The 19,494-nt window shown below is 38.3% G+C and overlaps 1 protein-coding gene across 2 annotated transcripts; it reads right to left on the reverse strand.

Annotated features, from left to right (window-relative positions):
- Window positions 1-85: 85 nt before the first annotated feature.
- Window positions 86-15,179, reverse strand: LOC115756496 (protein unc-13 homolog). 2 transcript variants are annotated; one of them, XM_030696306.2, is made up of 27 exons: window positions 14,935-15,179; window positions 14,323-14,379; window positions 14,027-14,202; window positions 13,885-13,949; window positions 13,116-13,476; window positions 12,294-12,360; window positions 12,011-12,164; window positions 11,715-11,882; window positions 11,450-11,560; window positions 10,723-10,932; window positions 10,090-10,191; window positions 9,008-9,238; window positions 7,921-7,995; window positions 7,160-7,240; window positions 5,857-6,039; window positions 5,611-5,766; window positions 5,388-5,480; window positions 4,803-4,874; window positions 3,553-3,670; window positions 3,100-3,281; window positions 2,421-2,499; window positions 1,764-1,853; window positions 1,585-1,691; window positions 1,271-1,348; window positions 1,094-1,189; window positions 883-978; window positions 86-468 (listed from the first exon to the last, which is right to left on the reverse strand). In XM_030696306.2, exons 2-27 carry the CDS (start codon window positions 14,328-14,330, stop codon window positions 295-297), a joined length of 3,333 nt encoding a protein of 1,110 aa, XP_030552166.1. In that variant the 5' UTR covers window positions 14,331-14,379; window positions 14,935-15,179; the 3' UTR covers window positions 86-294. The 2 variants fall into 2 exon arrangements, with proteins under 2 accessions (XP_030552166.1, XP_048139419.1); XM_048283462.1 differs by lacking the exons at window positions 14,323-14,379; window positions 14,935-15,179 and having other exon boundaries at window positions 14,064-14,202.
- Window positions 15,180-19,494: the final 4,315 nt, after the last annotated feature.

Here is a 19,494-nt window from a genome sequence, read left to right on the forward strand (position 1 = left end):
AGCAAACAAGGGCAAATACAAAATGTTCAGCATCCCACACTTGGCTTCAAATTATTAGTCATGGATTGGCACATGACGTTCAGAATTGTCTAAAATGAAAGAACGCTTATTTCAGGTAAATACAAAAGTTACAAAAAGGCATTTGTTCAAGAATCTTCATAATTACAATGGAGAAGCAGTGAATAAAAGTGGGGCACAATGAATTTTGGGGAGATACCAGTTTCACTTAGGAACAACTATCACACTACTTAAAAGGCTTGATCGTGACTATCCCTGGGTCACGTGAATGCCACCCTAAGCAGAAGATTTGGGCAATTTATACTGCTTTTTAAGGAATTGTGATGCTTCTGAGTCACTCCTGTGGCATAATATTCTCAATAGCGTGTTGGAGTCAGCGCCAAGCTTGCTTCTGCCACCTTGCATTTCCATGCTACTCGCAGATTTTAAGTCCTCAATCAGTTCTCGCGTCTACAAGGGTTGATTTAGCAAATAGTTAATAGTCAAATAATCAAGGACAAATTTTGTATATCGAGATACAAAGATGGGAAATATATTGATTTTATCAGGAGATAGAACTTAAGATTGTCATGTATACTTGATTTATAACCTACACTTCTTATGGGATCCATAGAGGTAAAAATGAGATTCATGTGATAGCTCAATATCTTAATTCAGAGACTCGTGTTGATATAAGGGAGGACTTGGCCCATCCAGTATTGTTGCAACAGCACTGATTCAAAATGCCTTATTCTGGTCTATTATCAATGGCCGAAAAAGATAACCAACCAAAGGCACATATAAAGCTTTGATAACTAAATTACTTGGGATTGTTATCCTTTCTTCAATGGATGAAGAAATGAACTATATAGCAAAACAGCTAACCTCATAACCATGCAACTTTATAACTTGACGGACTCGGGCCACTTGATTTTCGACTACACCCCGTGGAAGACCATCTCCTCCGGAGATAAAGAACTCCTGTAATTTAAACACGCATATAATGAGGTGTCATTGTCCAAAAGTAAAACAAACATCACTGATCAAAAGTCTCTTGCAAATATATAAGGTGTAACATGTATCCACATCCACTTACCTTCAGTATTTGTAAATCCTCCTCCAATAGTTTTGCATCTCCAGGGTAGAAAACTCGCAACGGGCCTCCATTCAGAATAACTCGAAGTAAACCATCCTGCAAGAAGAATAGGATAAGTACCATAACATAGTGACAATGGATTTAGGTTTTTATCCCCCTAAGTAAGTAAACCGAGACCAGTGATGCTTGAAGAAGACTGGTCACAACGCGATCCCTGAGGGGTTCCACAATAATGCGACACAACTGATTCAGTTCCTGCAACATTCCAAATTGGAAAGACCCACCGTTACAATTCTTGGGCTAAAAATATCACCATACACATATGAGCATGTAATCAGACAAGATTAATACTATTCAGATAAACGCTAGTCACTATGCTAATGACTCTGAATCTTAGAACCAAATCCAGAGCAGGAAATTATCTTTCTCACTTTAAGCAGCTGTGAGAAGATGAAACAGATTTAAATGAAAGTTTTACAGGAAAAACCTACCACATCAAGCGGTTCCACCAATGACTCTAGTCTTCCCTGAGAAACACTTGGTTTATACAGATTCTCGATGAATGGCTCCCTCAAATCCCAGAAGACAATCTTGGTTCCTGAAGTTGAAGTAATTAAACTCTTCAGCAAGGTGTCAGAAGGAAAAGAGCGAGAAAAGGAGTAACTCTTACCAGTAAATTCGCATATGCGATCAATGGCTGCATTCAAATCTTTTCTGCTCCCATCAAATGCTTTTTGCATCAAGCTTTTCGATTTTCCATCTAAAGAATATGGTCGGTTTAATATGAGTAAGAATAAGACAAAGCGAAGGTAAAACCTTCATTCGAAATGCTCGTAAAAATAAATTTATTCATACAAAACAATCATATATTAGATATTGGAATGCAAAATCCACAGCCACAATCATTGGAAGTATGCAGAGCACTAGTTCAAGAAGAAACTTAACATCTTTCAAGTCCAAAGAATCAGCTGAAATAAATGAAATCGCAGAGATGACAAGATTCATGTACTTCAAGAAAGAGAGACTTTAAAGAAAGCATGAAGAACCAACCCAAATGATGAAGCCAGGGATTACGTCAAATGAAAATTTTCTTGAGTTCGGGACACTAAACGGTATGTCTCAATAAGCATTCTTCAATAGACAAAGATAAATAAATAATCTAAAGCTATTCGTGTAAGCTTGAGTTTAAACTTTCACAAATAGTTTCTATGGAAGACAAAAGTGGTTCATTTGAAGCATATAAAATGATAGTCAATAGTCTCATCAATATTAGAAAAAAGAGAACTTCCTGCTTTGATAAAATTTTAAGGGGGGAAAAAGAACTTACTACTTAAGTTGTCGCGTTGCTTCCTGCTCCATCGCTCGTATATGCTATCTTCCAACTTATTAAGTTGACTAATTGCATACTGTCAGGAATAAAAACATACATCAACATTGACTTAACCTAAATTGGCAGAGGCAACGAACTAGTGTCAAGGCCCGCACACTTTGTAAGCTCTGTCTCTGTCTTCCTCCCTCCCTCCCTCCCGCTCAGAAACCTTTGCTAAGTTAATTTCAACAGTTAATGAAGTATACTAAGACCAACTGCCATTGATTATCTCTGATCTAGATTTTATTTATTTTCTTCACTAGCCCTTTCAGTTCTTCAGCTGGAATAAATATTTGCAAACCATGTCATTTCACCGACCATGAAAGACTGAATTGCTAGTGATTATTTGTGTTACTGCCTACATAAATTAAACAAGCAGGAAAGATCTAGCAAAATACGTAATTAATATCTCTGTCTGCTTCAACAATTTGAAAACTCAAAGCTGTTCTTTTTCTCAGCATTTTAGCTTTTTTATACAACTCTAACCTTTTTTCCTTTTACAGCAACGACCGGCACCATTATTCCGTGGTGCCTTTTTATGAAATGAAGGATTGACATTCAGTGTGCTTCAAATTCCAGGGACAATATGAAAGTGGACATCTTCCCATACACATGCAAAGAGGAAAGCAACACTCACATATAGAGTATTTAACTGCACACACAGTGTTGGCGTTGTTCGAATGTTAATTTCAACTGATCTCCGCTCATCAGGAATCCTAGGAGTATCGAAAAGCTCCTTCTTCACAAAGGCCTTTATCCCAGCTTCCTTTTTGAATCTTGTAAGGACCGGCTCTGGTGGAATAAGCTCCTCTTTGCTAGCTGCACATAGCAAACAAAATGCACTGAGCACTTCCCAAGAAGAATGATATTTTCCTAACAGAACATTAAGGAAACAACAACTATGCATGAGAATAAATCTCAAACAACCAAACTGGGTTGACATTTAAGAAACAACAAAGGGGCTTGAAGCTTATTTTGATATGAGAGAGAGAGAGAGAGAATGAAACATGCAAACCCATATGAGAAGTGTTGCTTTTTTTCTCAATAAGAGAAAATCAATTGAAACAGACAACATGATGGAAAAACATACCCAAGTTATCAATGACTCGATTAGCATATACTTGAAACGCATTGTCAATGCCACGGAGCATGCTATTTAATTCCGTAGACCTCATTGGAATGGTAAGTTCGAAGAATTGATCAACAGTCTGCAATAAACAATATGCACAGATGGAATAAGTTCTCCCTCAGTTAAGATAGTATACATACGCAATTTCTGCAAGACCTCAACCGATAGAACATGCAAGCATCTGTCTTATTCATTTCAATAGTAAAAAAAATAAAGACGTGAATTTCTATTTAAGTTCGGGGTGCAAACAAAAATCCATTTGACAACTCTCATATTGAACTCTTCAGTAAGTATTTTTGAGGAATTCCCCAAGTATTTTTTTTTTTTTTCAACTTCTCAAAGTCTTGATAAAAACTTGTTTGGGGTGAGTTTTCAAGGGTCTTCAAAACTTGTTTCCAAAGACACCATTAAGAATAGTTTTTAGATTTTCGCCCAATTTTTGAAAATAATATTGTGATGGTCTGTATGTTTTCTTCCAATTGGAAACACGGACGCCCACAACGCAAAAGAACCTGCCATGACTGTGGTCAACTGTTCACACCTCTCCGGCTTGCTTCGTTCCGATGAAGCCCTTCACTTTTCTAAACCAGAGTTCTATGTCTAGAGGAGACTTTCTTGTAGAATATCTCCTGAGCAGAACTTGAAAATTCTCTCTTATCAGATTTTGATTGATTAATTGTTGAAGGGTACTGAGGCACTTGTTAAGTATATTCTATGTGGAATAATTTGATTTTCACAGGACACTGACTATACAAAACACCGGGGCTATCAGTGCATTGGAAACCATAAATTTTCCTCAATTTGTTACTTAACAAGTGCCCCCGGATACTCGTTACCATAATCCCTTTATAAATCTTGTGAAAATCAACACCAATCACAATCATTCTCGTTATTATCAGACACTTGTTGAGATGAGGTATGAAATAAGGTTTTTGTTCTCTCTCATCAATGGCTATAAAATATAATGAAAAAGGTATTCAGAAATTTTAATCACGTTGAAGAAATTGTTTACAAGAAGCAAACATGTTTTCAGAAAAGAAAAACTGAAAAAGAAAATTTGTCTTGTAGTTTTTATTTTCATTAAAATGGAATACATTTCCTAAAAGCAAACAGGCCCTTAACTGCAACAACCATGTCCACCCTAAGCAATCCACCACTTATCTCCACAGCAAGTTAATAACAAAAAATAATGACAAGAAGTAGATACCCACCTCCTCAATGATTCTATATACTTCAACAATGGAACTCCCATGCCGCTGCTGAGGTGATATTGGATCCCACCGCTACAAAAGTGTTCAAACAAAGATTAGGCTTCGTAATGGAAGAAAATCCAGAGGCAAGGGTCCAAAACAATAAGATAAGTAGTATATAGAGCATTATGCCATTGTTCACTGAGACAAACGATTTATGCTCCACTTTAAGAAGCTAGACTGAAAGTACTAATAACACTCATGACTTCAATTCTACGCGCGCACCTCGAGCATATAATTTCTTTTAATGGGAAAGTACCCAAACCACAGGCTTTTCGTGAGCACATGGTACAATACAACCAGCATATGGTGTCACAGCCTACGTGATCATAATTTTGTTAAGAAAACTTCATCAAAGGACTCCATCAGAGTCCTTTTACAAAGCCCAGAAAAAGAACCTGTTAACATGAAGATTGTCTTCATTCATCTCTTTCCCATCTTTGTCTAACTCTAAACAGCAAAGAAATGAAATCTTGGAAAGAAGCAGCAGGCAAAAATATATTCAGAGGTTTTAAAGTTCCATAAATCAAGAAATATCGCACATACCTCTTGCTGAATAGCACGCTCAACCCAGCCAAGAATTCTGGCAAGCTGTGCATTGACCCAACGCAACACCAATGTCCCAGATATCGATTCAATCTGGAAAAAGGAAATGGAAGAGTTGAAGAATGGATAGATAGCAGGAGAAAGCAAGGAAATAAACATGCACACCAATGTAGAGGAGCCCAACTACAATCGAAATCTAGAAGCATCATGTCGACTATTTCACCTGGTATGGGATGAGTTTCTTGTTGTAGAAATCAGCATTCTCATCGCCACATGTAGATGATATAAGTGACTTTATATAATGCTCAAGGCTATCCGCCGCCGGAAAAACAGAAGCAACGTCCTCAGTCAAATGCTCAGCATGATCAAGGAAAGGTTTCTGGAGATTTCAAAGAGATTAAAATCAACTGAGAAGACCATAATTCTGAAAGATAAACCTGAGCGACCAGCCCCCAGGACATAAGCTTACCAACTTCTGGCCATAAAGCTTGTGTGCAAGTGAAGCCGAAACAATAGTAGCCTGTGGATTCCATTGACATAAAATGGGAATGAAGGTGCTTGAATCTGTCTTCAGAAGTTTCTTGGTCTCATCAGCAAGCAATGCCAAAGGATGCTCATGAGTTGCCTCTAATTTGTCAATCACTAGCGATATCTGCGTGGAGAAATAAGTGTGAAATAATAGCTCTACATGAACTAACAGGAAGCATTTGCCCTTTAAGAGTTTTCTGTTTTCACTTCCAGGACCCTCAAAAGAAAGCTCAGCTATTCAAGAAGAGGAAACCCCAGATCTCAGGTCCATGTGAGATGCCACACAACATACCTTCTCATAAATGGTAACATCATAGGTTGTCCAAGCCAAATATTTGCAAAGGGAAAATTATTATGTCGCATATTAACAAAGGAAAACAATTTAACTGATTAATTTCTCACATTTCTTTATAATTATGAAGTTAACGAAAGTAATAACTTTTAGCCATTCAAGCAAAAAGCTACTCATATTTGTGAAAAGTCAATTTCCTTTACTACATTCTTCTTGCCCTGAAATGCATGCACCTTTTTAAAACAAGACCCATTCATTAACAATGGCATTACTATTAAAAGTAGAGTATCCTACTTAGTAATCATCATGTAGATACCTTATGTCCTAAAAGTGCTATCCCATCCCACTTTCAAAGTAGTGAACTCAAGAGAAAGCAAGGACAACTACATGGATCATAAAGTTCTATAGTTCATCCTCATAGAACTTGCAGTTGAACTCCGGACTTCGTTACCTTAATGAGTATGAACAAAATTGTTGAGAAGGGTTTTATCCATGTAATCACTCTCAAAGTGCTGATTTAAGGACATGGATAAGTGTATGGCCTATGCCAACATTATTATATGATGATATATATCTAAATCCAAAATAATCTAGACACATCAGCATATGCAAGCTCAATCATCAAGCTACAGATCAAAGATATGTAACCGGATAGCCGATTAGTTTATATTACTATTGAGAAGAATGAAAAGAAGAGGGCGCAAAAATACTATTCTAAACAACAGACAGCATCTGTGTCCAGAAGAAGAATAAGCAGTCCGACAAAAAACTCATGCTAATCACTATCATCACATGATCTCTCCAAAACAATTTCGGAAACAATAGAGAAATCACACAATTCTCTAGACATCAGGGTTAGCTTGTAGCCAAAGAAAATTCCTGGAGAATCAGGAATATTCAAAATCTTTGAAGACACAACAACTGCTAGAAAAAAAAATAATGAGCAACTTACTCTTGCAAAGGCAATCTTGATGGAGGATGATATGTACGACTCTATCTGATCTCTATCACTGACAGACCCAGACTGGATTGCCTGTGTTGACATGAAAAGTGTTGCAATAACTTTACATCCCAATGAAGCCATGCATTTATTGCTAACAATATATAGGTATGAGTCGACTTTGTTCGAGATTAACACAAGCATGTGTTACGGAATGGAGACTTGGGTGAATAAATGAATATCACAAATGCGGTGTGTCAATAAGATGCCGTATTTTATGAATGTGTACATTACATGAAAATATACTTCATTGCTGCATTCTGGACAAAGTGAGAGTCCCGTCAGTGGAGGATTAAATAAATAACTAAATAAATTAGCCCAGACGTGTAAAACGGGAGATGAAGATTGCCCATGAGGTATATGCACCTCTATGGTGAGTTCATGTGTAAAGCCTCGAGATAGGCCTAAATGGCTAAAAATCATAAGAGGACCTTTTTTTCGGTCAGAAATAAGAGGACCTTGTAAAACTGGATCATGCTGAATATATGAAATACCCACATATAAAGAAATGCCGCATATATATGGAACTGAGAGAATCTGAAAGTAGATGAGGTGCCAGAACATAACAGATCCTATTAACTGCATGTATTTAAGAGACAGGACTCGGTTTCCAACACCATGTGTAATGCTGCATCATTAACCTATCCTTTATCTGTCATCACAATGCAACACAATTTATAGCCAAATCAACTGTGGAATACCAGCATCCATACATGTTCATGTTCTTCCAAAAGAAGCCTCCGAGAAACCATTGCAACTTTCACAACATTCTCCATCAAGACTGATCCCTGCCAGGTGTATGAGATTTTCTCACTTATGATAAACCATGTCAAGGTAAAATAGAGAAGAATGACCCTTGCAAAAAAAAATTTAGTCTTAGGGCCTCAAGGAGAGAGAGAACAAAGTATTATAGTTTGATGGACCCCTAAGATGTTCATAAAAAATGCAACAGTATCCAAAGAAGCTTGAAATTTTTATCTTTTACTGATCACAACAGATGCAAAATTTGATCAACTAAATGATAATTACAAGTACATGCCACCATGTGCATCATGACTGGATAAGCAAGCATAAGATATCACATGGCATGATCTCTCATCAAGTACCCTGAAGAATTACCGCCGGATGTGCTGCACATCAAGATCTCCTAAGGGTGAACTCTACTGGTATCACAATAAGTTTGACGGTAACACGACATGCATATAATTTCTCAGAATGCAGCCAAGAACCTGAAGGCCTATTACCATGTCCCAAGTGAAACCAAACAATGATGCTGCTCTCTCTCATATATGGTAGCGTAGCCCCAGTTCCGACACTATGATAACTCGAACCTGCATCTATGAACTCTGTTCTAGCACATCAATTAGGTCTTCTTATTTGTGAAAGTAATACAGTATGACACTCCTGAAGTGTGACTAAATGCAAGTCATGACAATTTGCATGAAGTTAAACATCCATCTCACTAATTCCACTACCAAGATGTGCTCAACAGTCCTAGTGATAGGCATGTTTAACTCCCCAGAATAAGATGCTCAAAGTAGTGTTTCATTTAGCATTACATTCATTGCAGGGAAGTTTTCGCATAGGATTGGTCAGAGGAGCCAAATCTCCAGAAGAACTCAACATGAACTCCAATGACATAAGTGAAAGAAGTTGCAGGCCCAACATGCATGTCATACACACATTTATGCCTATTGTACCAGCTTTTTTCTTGAAAAAGCTACCACTCTCGCAAATGAACCATACAAACAAAAATAGCACTGACAAGATTGAACACTGATCGCAACACATATATCAGACCTCTGCAAAGTGCATATGGTAGTCTTCTAGCCGCTTATCAGCCCATTTCTGAACAGGCAGTAGGAAGGACTGTAATAAGGACATCTCATGAAATCCATCACCAACATCCACTTTGGAATGCAAGCTTCTTAAGTGTGACCTCTCCTGTGGACCTCTCTGCTCCTTTAAAGGAATTTTGTTTAGCTGATGAATGGCATGTTGAAGCATTCCTTGTTCGTTGGTCATAACATACTGTGGTCAAGCAACCCAGTACAAGCAATAACTCAGAATGCAACAACAAGATAAATAATGAAATGAAAAAATCAGTATAATTCCTCCATACAACCATAAGAACATGTCAGAAAATCTACACGAGAAAAGGAATAGGTGCAGCAAATTAATAAAGAGTCCATTGACTGACTTGTGGGAAATCTTGACCAAGATTGTAATGCTACTACGCCCACTATATGCTGTTAGAAAGCAAGCCACACCAGACACTTCATACTTAGGCCACATATAGACTCACAGAATATGATGATTTTACGTGCATATGAAACTGCAACAGATATTATATTGACCCAAGCCTCCTGAAACAACACAATGTATCCAGCAAAAGCAAGGTTTCAAACTCAACCAGTGCCAGTACCCAATTCACCAGTAGAATAGTGGCAGGTGTGATGAAAGGAGAATAAGTTATCCACAACAAAGCTTATTGTAGGAAAGGATCCACAAAAGTTCCTTCACTTCCTGTTTTAACATCAGTGCTATCAACAAGGCTGCAATTCAGAAAACGTCACAATTCTTTTGCAAGACTTTGCTCAATTCCATCAGCTCATGGCCCCTTTCGCAGGATGGCCTTTAGGAGCATGTTGAGTAAGGTTTTTTTTTTCAAAAACACGGGGAAGAAAATAAAAGTGATGCCGAGGGGAAGGGAGTAAAAGCCTGCAAAGTAACAGGCAAGAATATATGGGGCAGCACTTACCAGCATTTTCTACTATATGAGGGGTAAAAAAATGTTAACACTTTGGAAAACATCGATTTGAGAAATCCTCAAAAGCGCATTCTAGATACCTAAAATCCATCAATATCTACTATAACATTACCTGACGGAATAGTACCCATGCATAGCACGTGTAGTGCATGGTCTCTGTGATTCCTAAAACACGCCATGTGGACTTCAAGAGTTCAAGTATCTCTTCAACTTCCTGTGAAAGAGTAAATGAGATCACTACAAGTGGAGTGGACAACAACTTGTGAACAAAATATGTCATCTTTGCACAAACTAGATAATAGGCAATAACTAATGCTACTTCTCCCTAGTGAGGAGCAATCAAAATTTCAGTTCATGACAATATGGCCAGTTCACTTCATTTTTCTATGAAACGGAAACCAAAAGTATGTAGTCATACTCACTGGATAACCTAAAATCAGATGATATGTGTTTAGGATAGCTGCAACTTTAGCTTTGAATTTTGGTTATAGCTCACTAGGAGTTAATAGTAAGATCCAACACCACAAATCTTTAAAGTCAGATATTTGTATCTGAAGAAATCATACAAATTTTATTTTCAGATTCCAAAGTTCATATGGTGTTTGCCTTTTGGCTTTTGTTGAGAAGCCAACATTAGGAGGGCAAAGCCCCTCAAACACTTAAAACTCTTGGACAGTTCAACCTCACTGCAATACGCATTAGGTTATTTAAATCCCTTAGAAAGCGAAGGACAATAAGCACTAACTTCTGTCAGCTTTCCCTCATCCAAAATGTCAAAGACGCTAAGAAGCAGTTTCTCATATAGCCTGACATTTAGATGATACCCATCTGCCCAGTGGCAAATTTCACCAGTCAAGTCACCACGCGCTGGCCTTTCAGCAAGTGGAATAGCAATCTCCTTGAGAGACCTCAAACATTCTGTGCGCTGTATTTCACCCACTGAAGGCGCAAGAGACTGAAACACATTAAAAAGAACATAGGCAATATCAAAGACATGAAAGCATGCAAATGAGTGATGAAGAAGCCTACTTTGCCAAAGTGCAACTCAAGAAGTTGTTAGGGAAAACTACTTCTCATCAACATCATAATGTCAAAACAGTCGTCTACACACTTACATGGAAGAGTCTCAGCAGCATGCAGTAAAAGAAAATTGCAATTACCATAGTTAGAATGACCAGAATTTGTTAGTTATTGCCATTAGGCCCATAAGGCTCTAGTACTTTCAGACCCAATTGAGAATGACAATAGTTCAGAAGTAAATTCCCATCGCACTTTGGTGAAAGCAACACAACATGCATGAACGGAACCTCCCAGAACTGAAAAGGCAATACTAGAACTAGCAAAGTGAGAAAGCTAACATAGGAGATTCCATAAGTAAAGAAGGTAAACACCATAATATGCTTTGGAAGATGAATGATGACAACAGAATGCAATGGTATGGCAAGTGGATGTGGAACCAACAAAAAGTGAACCTCAGATTCTTCAATCTTCGCCAGAAGCATCCTAAGCTCACTCGCTTTGCGTCCAGATTCACTAAATCCAACTGCAGCATGATTAAGAAGCCCCTCTTCCAACATATTTAACTGCACTGGCACAGAACTTATACGTTGAAATGTAACACGATATTGCTATTGCGTCAGATTAACTTATACGCAGAGACATGGATAAACACCCTACTAACATAGATCTATTCCAAGCAAAAACTTCAGTAAGGCAGGGGAAAGGGAGAGAACTTACCTGCCTTTTTTGCCATTTTATATATGCCTTCTTGTCAGAAAATTCTGTACGGGAAACACAGCATAGCAATTCCAGTGGAATTAGCAGGGTGTCCATTCTCTTTCCAACCTTGCCCGCAAGCGCATTTAACAGCCCTTGTCTTGTTCTGATGTCCATTGCCTCGGAGATCTGCCGTCGCAGTAAAGAGAGTAACAACAGATATTTTGTCTCACTTTAAGTAGTGACAAAGCAACAGAAAGGCAAATAAGAAAAAATGTGCCAAAAAAAAAGAGAAGTTGTAAGTCTCTCCAAAGTACCTCCATCTGTACACGCATGGACTCCAACAAACCAACCAATCCTGGCGCTCGTTGAGATTGGGACCCCAAATTTTCACTTCTACTGCGTCCAAGCTTCCTCATCAACCTGGACCTCTTATCCTTCTTTTTCTCTTTAGATGGAACAATAAGACCCCTGTTTTGGTAATATTATAGACGTGGGCAAGAGGCATGATTTTAGGTGGGGTAATGTGCCAATTCAAAAACGAGCTATATCACCATGTGAAGAAAAGTACTGCAAAAGAAATGAGATTATAAAAAATACCCTGCAGCACCAGCGCAAGCCAGAAGGATTTCATACGCACTTTCGCGGAGATCGTCATCAGTGATACCTAACAAAACGAGAAATTAAAGTTCAGTTATATCATTTCATGCATTTGGTTTCCTGCAAAGTTAGTAGAATAATGCCCTCCAGTTCTGATAATCGCAGTCAGTCCAAGATTCTAACCAAAAGATTAGAGCATACCGTTATGCAAGCAACATAAAATAATTTCCTTTTTGGATAAGTTAAGAGAAGCATCACTCAAACGGCACCAAAATGGTAACAAACTATGCATAGAAGCATAATTTACAACTAAAATGGGCATGAAACTTAGCATTGCAAGGGTACCGCAACATTCTCATTTATGTGGATAGTGAAAAATTTTGGGTTCATCGACCGCCGACCCCAACTAGTTTGGGATTAAGGTGATTTGATGTTGATGAGGATAGTGAAAAATGTAATGCTTGGCTAGTATAGATGGAAACTTAAAACCCTTCCACTTCCCTTAGTACACATGACATCTCTGCAACCGAAAAGAAGCTCCGCCAAGCTATTAACTCCTTCTCACACCCAACAGGGAGGAAACCACATTGCGGAAGTGCAGATCCACAAGGACAAGAAGGAGAAGGGACAAACAAACTCAGCCATGCTTCTGTCTAACACAACCTATCCTTCTTCCCCAAAATCTTAATAAAATGTGCCCTGAGAGCCTATCCGAGACTCATACCGAAATTATGTATCTCGCTCATCAGAGTTATCTAAACCCACACAAATTATGAAATTTCAAAAGGCAAGTAAACTAGAGACATATGCTATTTGAGTTACCTGTTGCAAATGGAGGCAACACTGGCACGAGATCCGCTGCATCATTGATACTCCGTCGCGACATTCTACGATTGTCAACTTCCTCAATCTCTTCATCATCCTCAAAGTCATCAATGTCATCTACAGTGAGTTCTCGTACTTGCGGAGAGTTGAAAGACTCTGCTCTAGATACGCTTGACAAAATGGGTGATGGAGCGATATCAGGAATTGTAGATGGTGCAGAAGGAATGGGTGATGGCATGAAAGAAGAGACTGTCGGTGTCATAAAAGCAGGAAAGGGTGGAGGCACCCTTCTCGGAGGTGAACCTGAAGACTCGAGATTTGTAACCAGAAAGAACTCATCACTGGAACCGGTATTATTCTACAAAAAGGGAAAAAAGGGGGGTAAAGCTTTAAAACCAGATCAGCATAATGAAATCGCGATGACAAGATAAAGCTTCATACAAACACACTATGCGCGTGCTGCGCGCGTGCGTGAGAGAGAGAGAGAGAGAGAGATGTGTGTCAAGATGACATAGGGGATAGAATCGCCGTCAACCAGGCATCTCTTTGGAAAGGAACATCAGTAACAAAAAATTAATTACGGAAAAGAACTGGACACAAAATTAAGCTTCATGAATTGAACAGTAAAGTACGCCATATCAGGATGCCAGTAATAAATCACATGTTTGACGGTACGCAGTTGCCAATTACCCAACTATCTGCAGGAAAAGAAATTTCTAATAAGTTGAGCAATGCAATGACAAATGAACAGCAGGCCATAGCTTACCATATGTGGTAAAACAGTATGATCGTGATAGTCTCTGATAGCTTCGGATAGTTCAAGCATTTCGCCTGCATCAACAAAGCGCAATGCAGATAAGAACGCTATCAGGGAACAACAAACTGCAATGAACTAGAAAGCTGAGCACCTCTTTTAGCACAATTGAGAACATAATCGACACTGACTTGGTCAAGATCCACATCATCTAATGAAACAGCACCAGGAGGCATTGTGACTTTCTTGATTAAGCTGCCAGAAAGTATGAAGCTAAGAAGAATACGCCTGTCTCGTCGATACCGTTGAAGAAGCTCCAGTGCATTTTCCCTAAATCAAATAAACAAGCGACAATGTCTTTGAAGTCCAATTTCTGGGGAATATGACAAATTTGGCATCAACTTAAAAAGAACAAAAAAGAAGACATGGAGAAGATATAGGGACACATACTCTTCCATTGCAGTTGCAACAGTAATTTAAACTCGAATCAACTGAATTTGATTGTCACTGTAAAAAAAAATGCGTGATCAGATTAAGAATACACAGCTAACATCTTACATCCATCCACACCCAATTAAATGTGGTTATCCCTCCGCAAGAATAATGAAGACGGTACACCAGCAGACTCCTCAAGAACCACAACAAAGCACATCATAATTACACAAGCAAGAAATGAAACGACCACACACACATGGCATTGGCCCAAACACAACAAATGAACCCTTTTGCTCGAAAGATTCTGCCCTGTTGGTTGTCGATCGATATGACCAACCAGCCCACTTGGTCCCTTCAACTCACTCAACCCACAAAATACCCATAACCGCTAAAGAACTCCACCTAGTTTCCTTTACCTACTTCGCCAAAAACCAACAGAGCTCCTTCTTCCTCAAATCCAAAGCTGGTCCCAGAAACTAAGTACCCCAGAGCCAGTTAAATCAACGTGGCCATGTGAAAAACCAAGCAAGCCCACTACGAATCTTGCATTAGCACTCGCGTTGAGCAGCTAACGATCGCTAAACTGAAAATTGGACAATGTGAAAGCAAAAGGATCAGTTCACATACAGTTCCGAGGCTGAATCTGCGAGAGAAGATCGAGGGTGGGGACTGAAGCGAACAGCCCGCGAGCGCAGGCGAGAGCGGGCGGGAGAGGCTTAAAAAGGCGAACTTTTTGCGGTGAAGAAATGAGAAGGGAGAGAGATCGGCATGGGAACATAGAAAGAAGCTGCGTTTTGGTTCACATCGGAGAGTCCTGAATCGGTATGCTTCTCTGAGGAAAAAATTTCATGAGAGGCTGAGGAAGTCAAATCTGTGGAGAGACTAGACATTGATGTTTTCCTTTTCTTTTCTTTTCTTTACTTATTTTTTCTTCTTCTTCTTCCTTTTTTTTTTAGTGGGGAGGTAGAATTTTTCTTTTCCTATTTAATTTTTTTACTAACATATTTACCTTGCAGTTCCCGCCCAATGCAAGTAAAAAAAAAAGTATCCGTTACAATTAAGTAGAAATTACAAAATAACTGGGTGATATCGTGAAATTATGAATTTTTTCAAAAATTGATGTCGTGTATAAAAATTAGTGTGTTTTATATAATAAATATAGATTCGTTAACAATATCATCCTAATAATTGTACCTCAATCAAATCACTTGAAATCGAGTTTCAAAAGTATACACAAATCAATAGTACCAACACGACCTTATATCTATTTGATGTCTATAATTTATACCTAGAATGGGATTTTTTGTAACATTAATGTACTGTATTAATATTCACTTCAAGTTGTTATTCCTTATGTTATGAATTTAGCACAATGAACATGAAATTATATAGGACTACAGAAAACGATGTTCTTATCTTAAAGTTGGAGTTGATTTTATCTTCAAAATTGATTATAGTTGGAGTGTGAATGCATGGGTGAAATCTCAATTTATTTTGCCTTTTGCTCTTGGACAGTAATGGACCTTCTTTTTTTCTGACTCTTTAATCTCTCTTTTTAACATGAATATTCATTTTTGCCTTTTTACTGAGGCATTATTGGAACTTAATTGACATTTGATATCTTTGTCTTTAAAAATGCATCTTCAGTAGCTTGCCAAAGGGCAAAATCCAATCAAAAACTTCCGATTTTTCTCTTTTCTATATTGGCTCTAGATCACATGTTTTACAGATATCAGGTGGCCTAGAGTTAATAATTTAGTGCTGAAATTTGCAGCACCTTCTCAACAGAAATATATATGTGTGTGTGTAATTTGCTGCTGGAATTTAGAAATATTGCAACACAATCATATGATTTGATTGATTTCTTGAAAAGTCATGTAAGTCGTAAACTCCAAGGCTGGCACAATTGGTTAGGGTGTTGAGGATATTTAGCTTGGAATTTGGCGGTCACCCATTTGAATCCCATCAATTTCGTGCGGCATATATTTGCTCACAGGGCCGAATGTGAATATTAAATGCCAATGAGCACGAGGATCGGTGATTTTAGTTGTTCCTAGATCGAATATACTACATTTTCATGAGTGAAATGACTCAACTTCAACATACATTCGAATTGTCGAGACATGAACCTCTTCTTGTCAACTGCAATGCAAAGATTGTTCTTGGTCCTAGTTGATGAGTCAATTTGATTCTTGTGAAGGCTTACAAGTGTTTAGCCTTCAAACCATTTCTAGCCGATTGGGTAGCTACGGCCCATAGAATAAATTCTCTACTCTCCTTTCGGTTAGTCCGGTTCCCCAACCTCTTTGGAATTTGCTTTGTTTAGTAGCTCTTATGGCGGGTTTTTTTGTTTAAGAACTATTAAGTATAATATTATCATCTTTTTCCAAAGGGAAAAAAAAAAGGGCTTAAATACAGTATTTGAGCGACGAAAACCACGTTAAATGGTGTTCTGTAAATGTCAAATACACTTCCAAAACATTGGGTGGAACAGTGAATAATACCGACGAATGCCCAAAAATGGAAAGAAGCCAAAAACAAAAATTCTCTCTTTCAAAGGAGGGTCTTGCATTTGCACAAGTAGTCAATACTTGGTCTGTTTGCAAGGGGTTTAGTTAAACTCAAGCCATATTCTTTGACATAAAGTAATTTGTTAAAAGACTTTTATTTCTTACAAATCTAATTAATTGTACCTTTTGGATTTCATGTTTTGATCTCAACCCGCTACCCCGTTTGTGTCCCATCAGGTTTGGACGGGTCGAATAACCGTATAATAGCCATCCCACTTCCATCCCTGATCTCGTTCCTAATTGTCCTCAAAATTTGTACTTTACCCCTAACGTTTTGTAATTATGCAACTTTTCTTTAGAGCTTGTAATTTCCCTTACGTTATCGTAGGTTTGCATTGGATAGAATAAAAATCGGCTAGGATAATTGTTAGTGTAACGGTCCGAGACTAGGATAATTGTTAGTCTAACGGTCCGAGCTCACCACGCTTCCATTGTGTCACTTGCAAGATATTATCCGCTTTGGACACATAGTCCTCACGATTTTGTTCTTTCTAGGGCCGCCCATACAACCCTCGAAAAACGTGTCTTGCAAGTCAAGAGGGTCCATTGCCATATAAACTAGCCCAATACTCTCCTCCTAAGTAATGTGGGACAATGGATGTCACATAATCCTCCCTCAATGGCACCAACGAGCGTCCACTGCAGTCCACACATGCTATCGGAAGTCGGCTTTGATACCAATTGTTAAAATTATGTCTGGAGTTTTAAATCATATGCGAAAATCGATGCTCTTTGGATGAGAAACGGTGACGATATCGTAAATACGAGAACTCTCACGGAGGATGCACTTCTTTGTCGTGGAGAAGAAGAAGGGTGGGGACCACGTTTGACCATTAATCAAGATTTGGGGATATATATCTTGAACAGAAAAGAGATTTCAGTGGGTCCCAATCCAAAGAAAACCTTCGTTAGAGAGGAAAGTAATAAATAAAAGGAAAGAAGGGTTTCTTTTCTTAATGAGCACCCAAAAACAGAGACTCCACCGTGCCGCGCAAAAAAGATTGAATAGAAGTCGCGAACAGGGGAGGCTCTGAGAAGGACGCCTCGCGAAGACGGAAAAAAAACGGTGAACGAAAGGTGACGTTCTCTTGATCGCGCGAGGAGCCTTGACCATAGTAGATTTGCGCGTGAGTTTTATTATATCCAATTAAGTTGTTTATTTGTGAACACTTTGGATTTGGATATAATCTAGGTACGGGAAATACGAGCGTATTGAGCAATTGTAATTCCGATTCTCCGATTATAGTTGATTATTCTTGCTGGCTCTTCCGTGGATGTAGGTATCGATATTCGGACCGAACCATATAATCTCTAGTATCTTTTATTGTTCATCCTTATTTCTCTGGGCTTTTCGCATTGATTTATTTGTAAGATCTTAGTTAGTTTCCGCGCGTTATATTTCAACGGTTAGAGTGTGATTTATACTTCCCATCGAGAGGAAAGCACTAGGTCCCGCTCCCCGATGGTTAGGCGAGGGTCCGCGAGAGTTGCTTCGGCAGGATTGTAGAGGGCAACACCCCTGGACGCCAAAGCCTATATTTTATTAATATTTCGGGCTTGCGCACATAAATAGCTACTACTTATATAATTTCTTTCTTTTGTAATTGAGAGTTGTAAGAGAAAAGTGTGAGATGCTAATTATAGTGAAATCATCTGTTCAATGTAGACCATTCAAAATGGGTCATAAATCCAATTCTTAAACAATATATGATGAGGTGAGTTATTATACGGGCTAGTTATATTTAATAAATGGATCATAAGTGGGTTCAAACCTAATATGAGTATTAAATAGATCATAAATAGGTTTACAATTTATTTAGACTCAACCCACTTCCCTCGCCCTCACTTGATCTCGCGCTCACTCACTTCGTACTCACACTTCGGTTTGGGTAAGAGTTTTCCTAGATTTAATTAAATATGTAAGTGTTTCGGGAATATGAGCCAAGTTACGTATGTGTTGCATCGGGTATGGGTCACTAAATTTATATTGTGATAAATGAGTCCTAAACAGGATAAATGATTCGACCAAAAAAAAAAAGATTAAATAAGTCTACTTGGGTAGGACTATTTATGACCCGATCTAAAACCAAACCGGTCTGACTCACCTATTTGACCAATCTAATTGGATGTGGACCTAATTTAAGGGTGAACCAAGATAAACAATATCTCGATTTTTTTTTTTTACTTTTACTCTTTTATTTCTTTGTAATTTATGCACTGAATCCTAATAATAATGATGGGACTTGGAATCTTGTACGATGTTTGGTATATGTCAAGACATGGATAAATGATAGTGAGAGTAAGGTAAGGAAACTGCACTGTCTACAAAGAGACCTGTTGCTCTCAACCACTGTCAACGATCCATTCGTCTTCACACCACACACCCCAAATTAATTTTAATGTCACAAAAAATTTTAAACTGGTACACTAGTGCCATATTTGCTCCAAGAAAATCTAAAATTTAGCACGAATTTGAGGTAAATGCGACATAAGTGTATCAATTTGAAATTTTTTTATAACACAAATATTAATTTGAGGTAAATATGGCATTAGTGTACCGGTTTGAATATTGGGACACAAAAATTAGGTTTGGATAAATGTGGCACATGCATGCTTA

This window comes from Rhodamnia argentea, chromosome 8, assembly GCF_020921035.1.
Source record: "Rhodamnia argentea isolate NSW1041297 chromosome 8, ASM2092103v1, whole genome shotgun sequence".
NCBI lineage: Eukaryota > Viridiplantae > Streptophyta > Magnoliopsida > Myrtales > Myrtaceae > Rhodamnia > Rhodamnia argentea.

Bases quoted from the DNA above. Each gene is read 5' to 3' on its own strand.
- LOC115756496 (XM_030696306.2), bottom strand. The intron at 10,933-11,449 runs GTTCACTTTTTG...AATGTGTTTCAG, and splicing joins CGAAGATTGAAGAATCTGAG to TCTCTTGCGCCTTCAGTGGG. The intron at 2,500-3,099 runs GTGAGTGTTGCT...TATTCCTGACAG, and splicing joins TGCAGTTAAATACTCTATAT to TATGCAATTAGTCAACTTAA.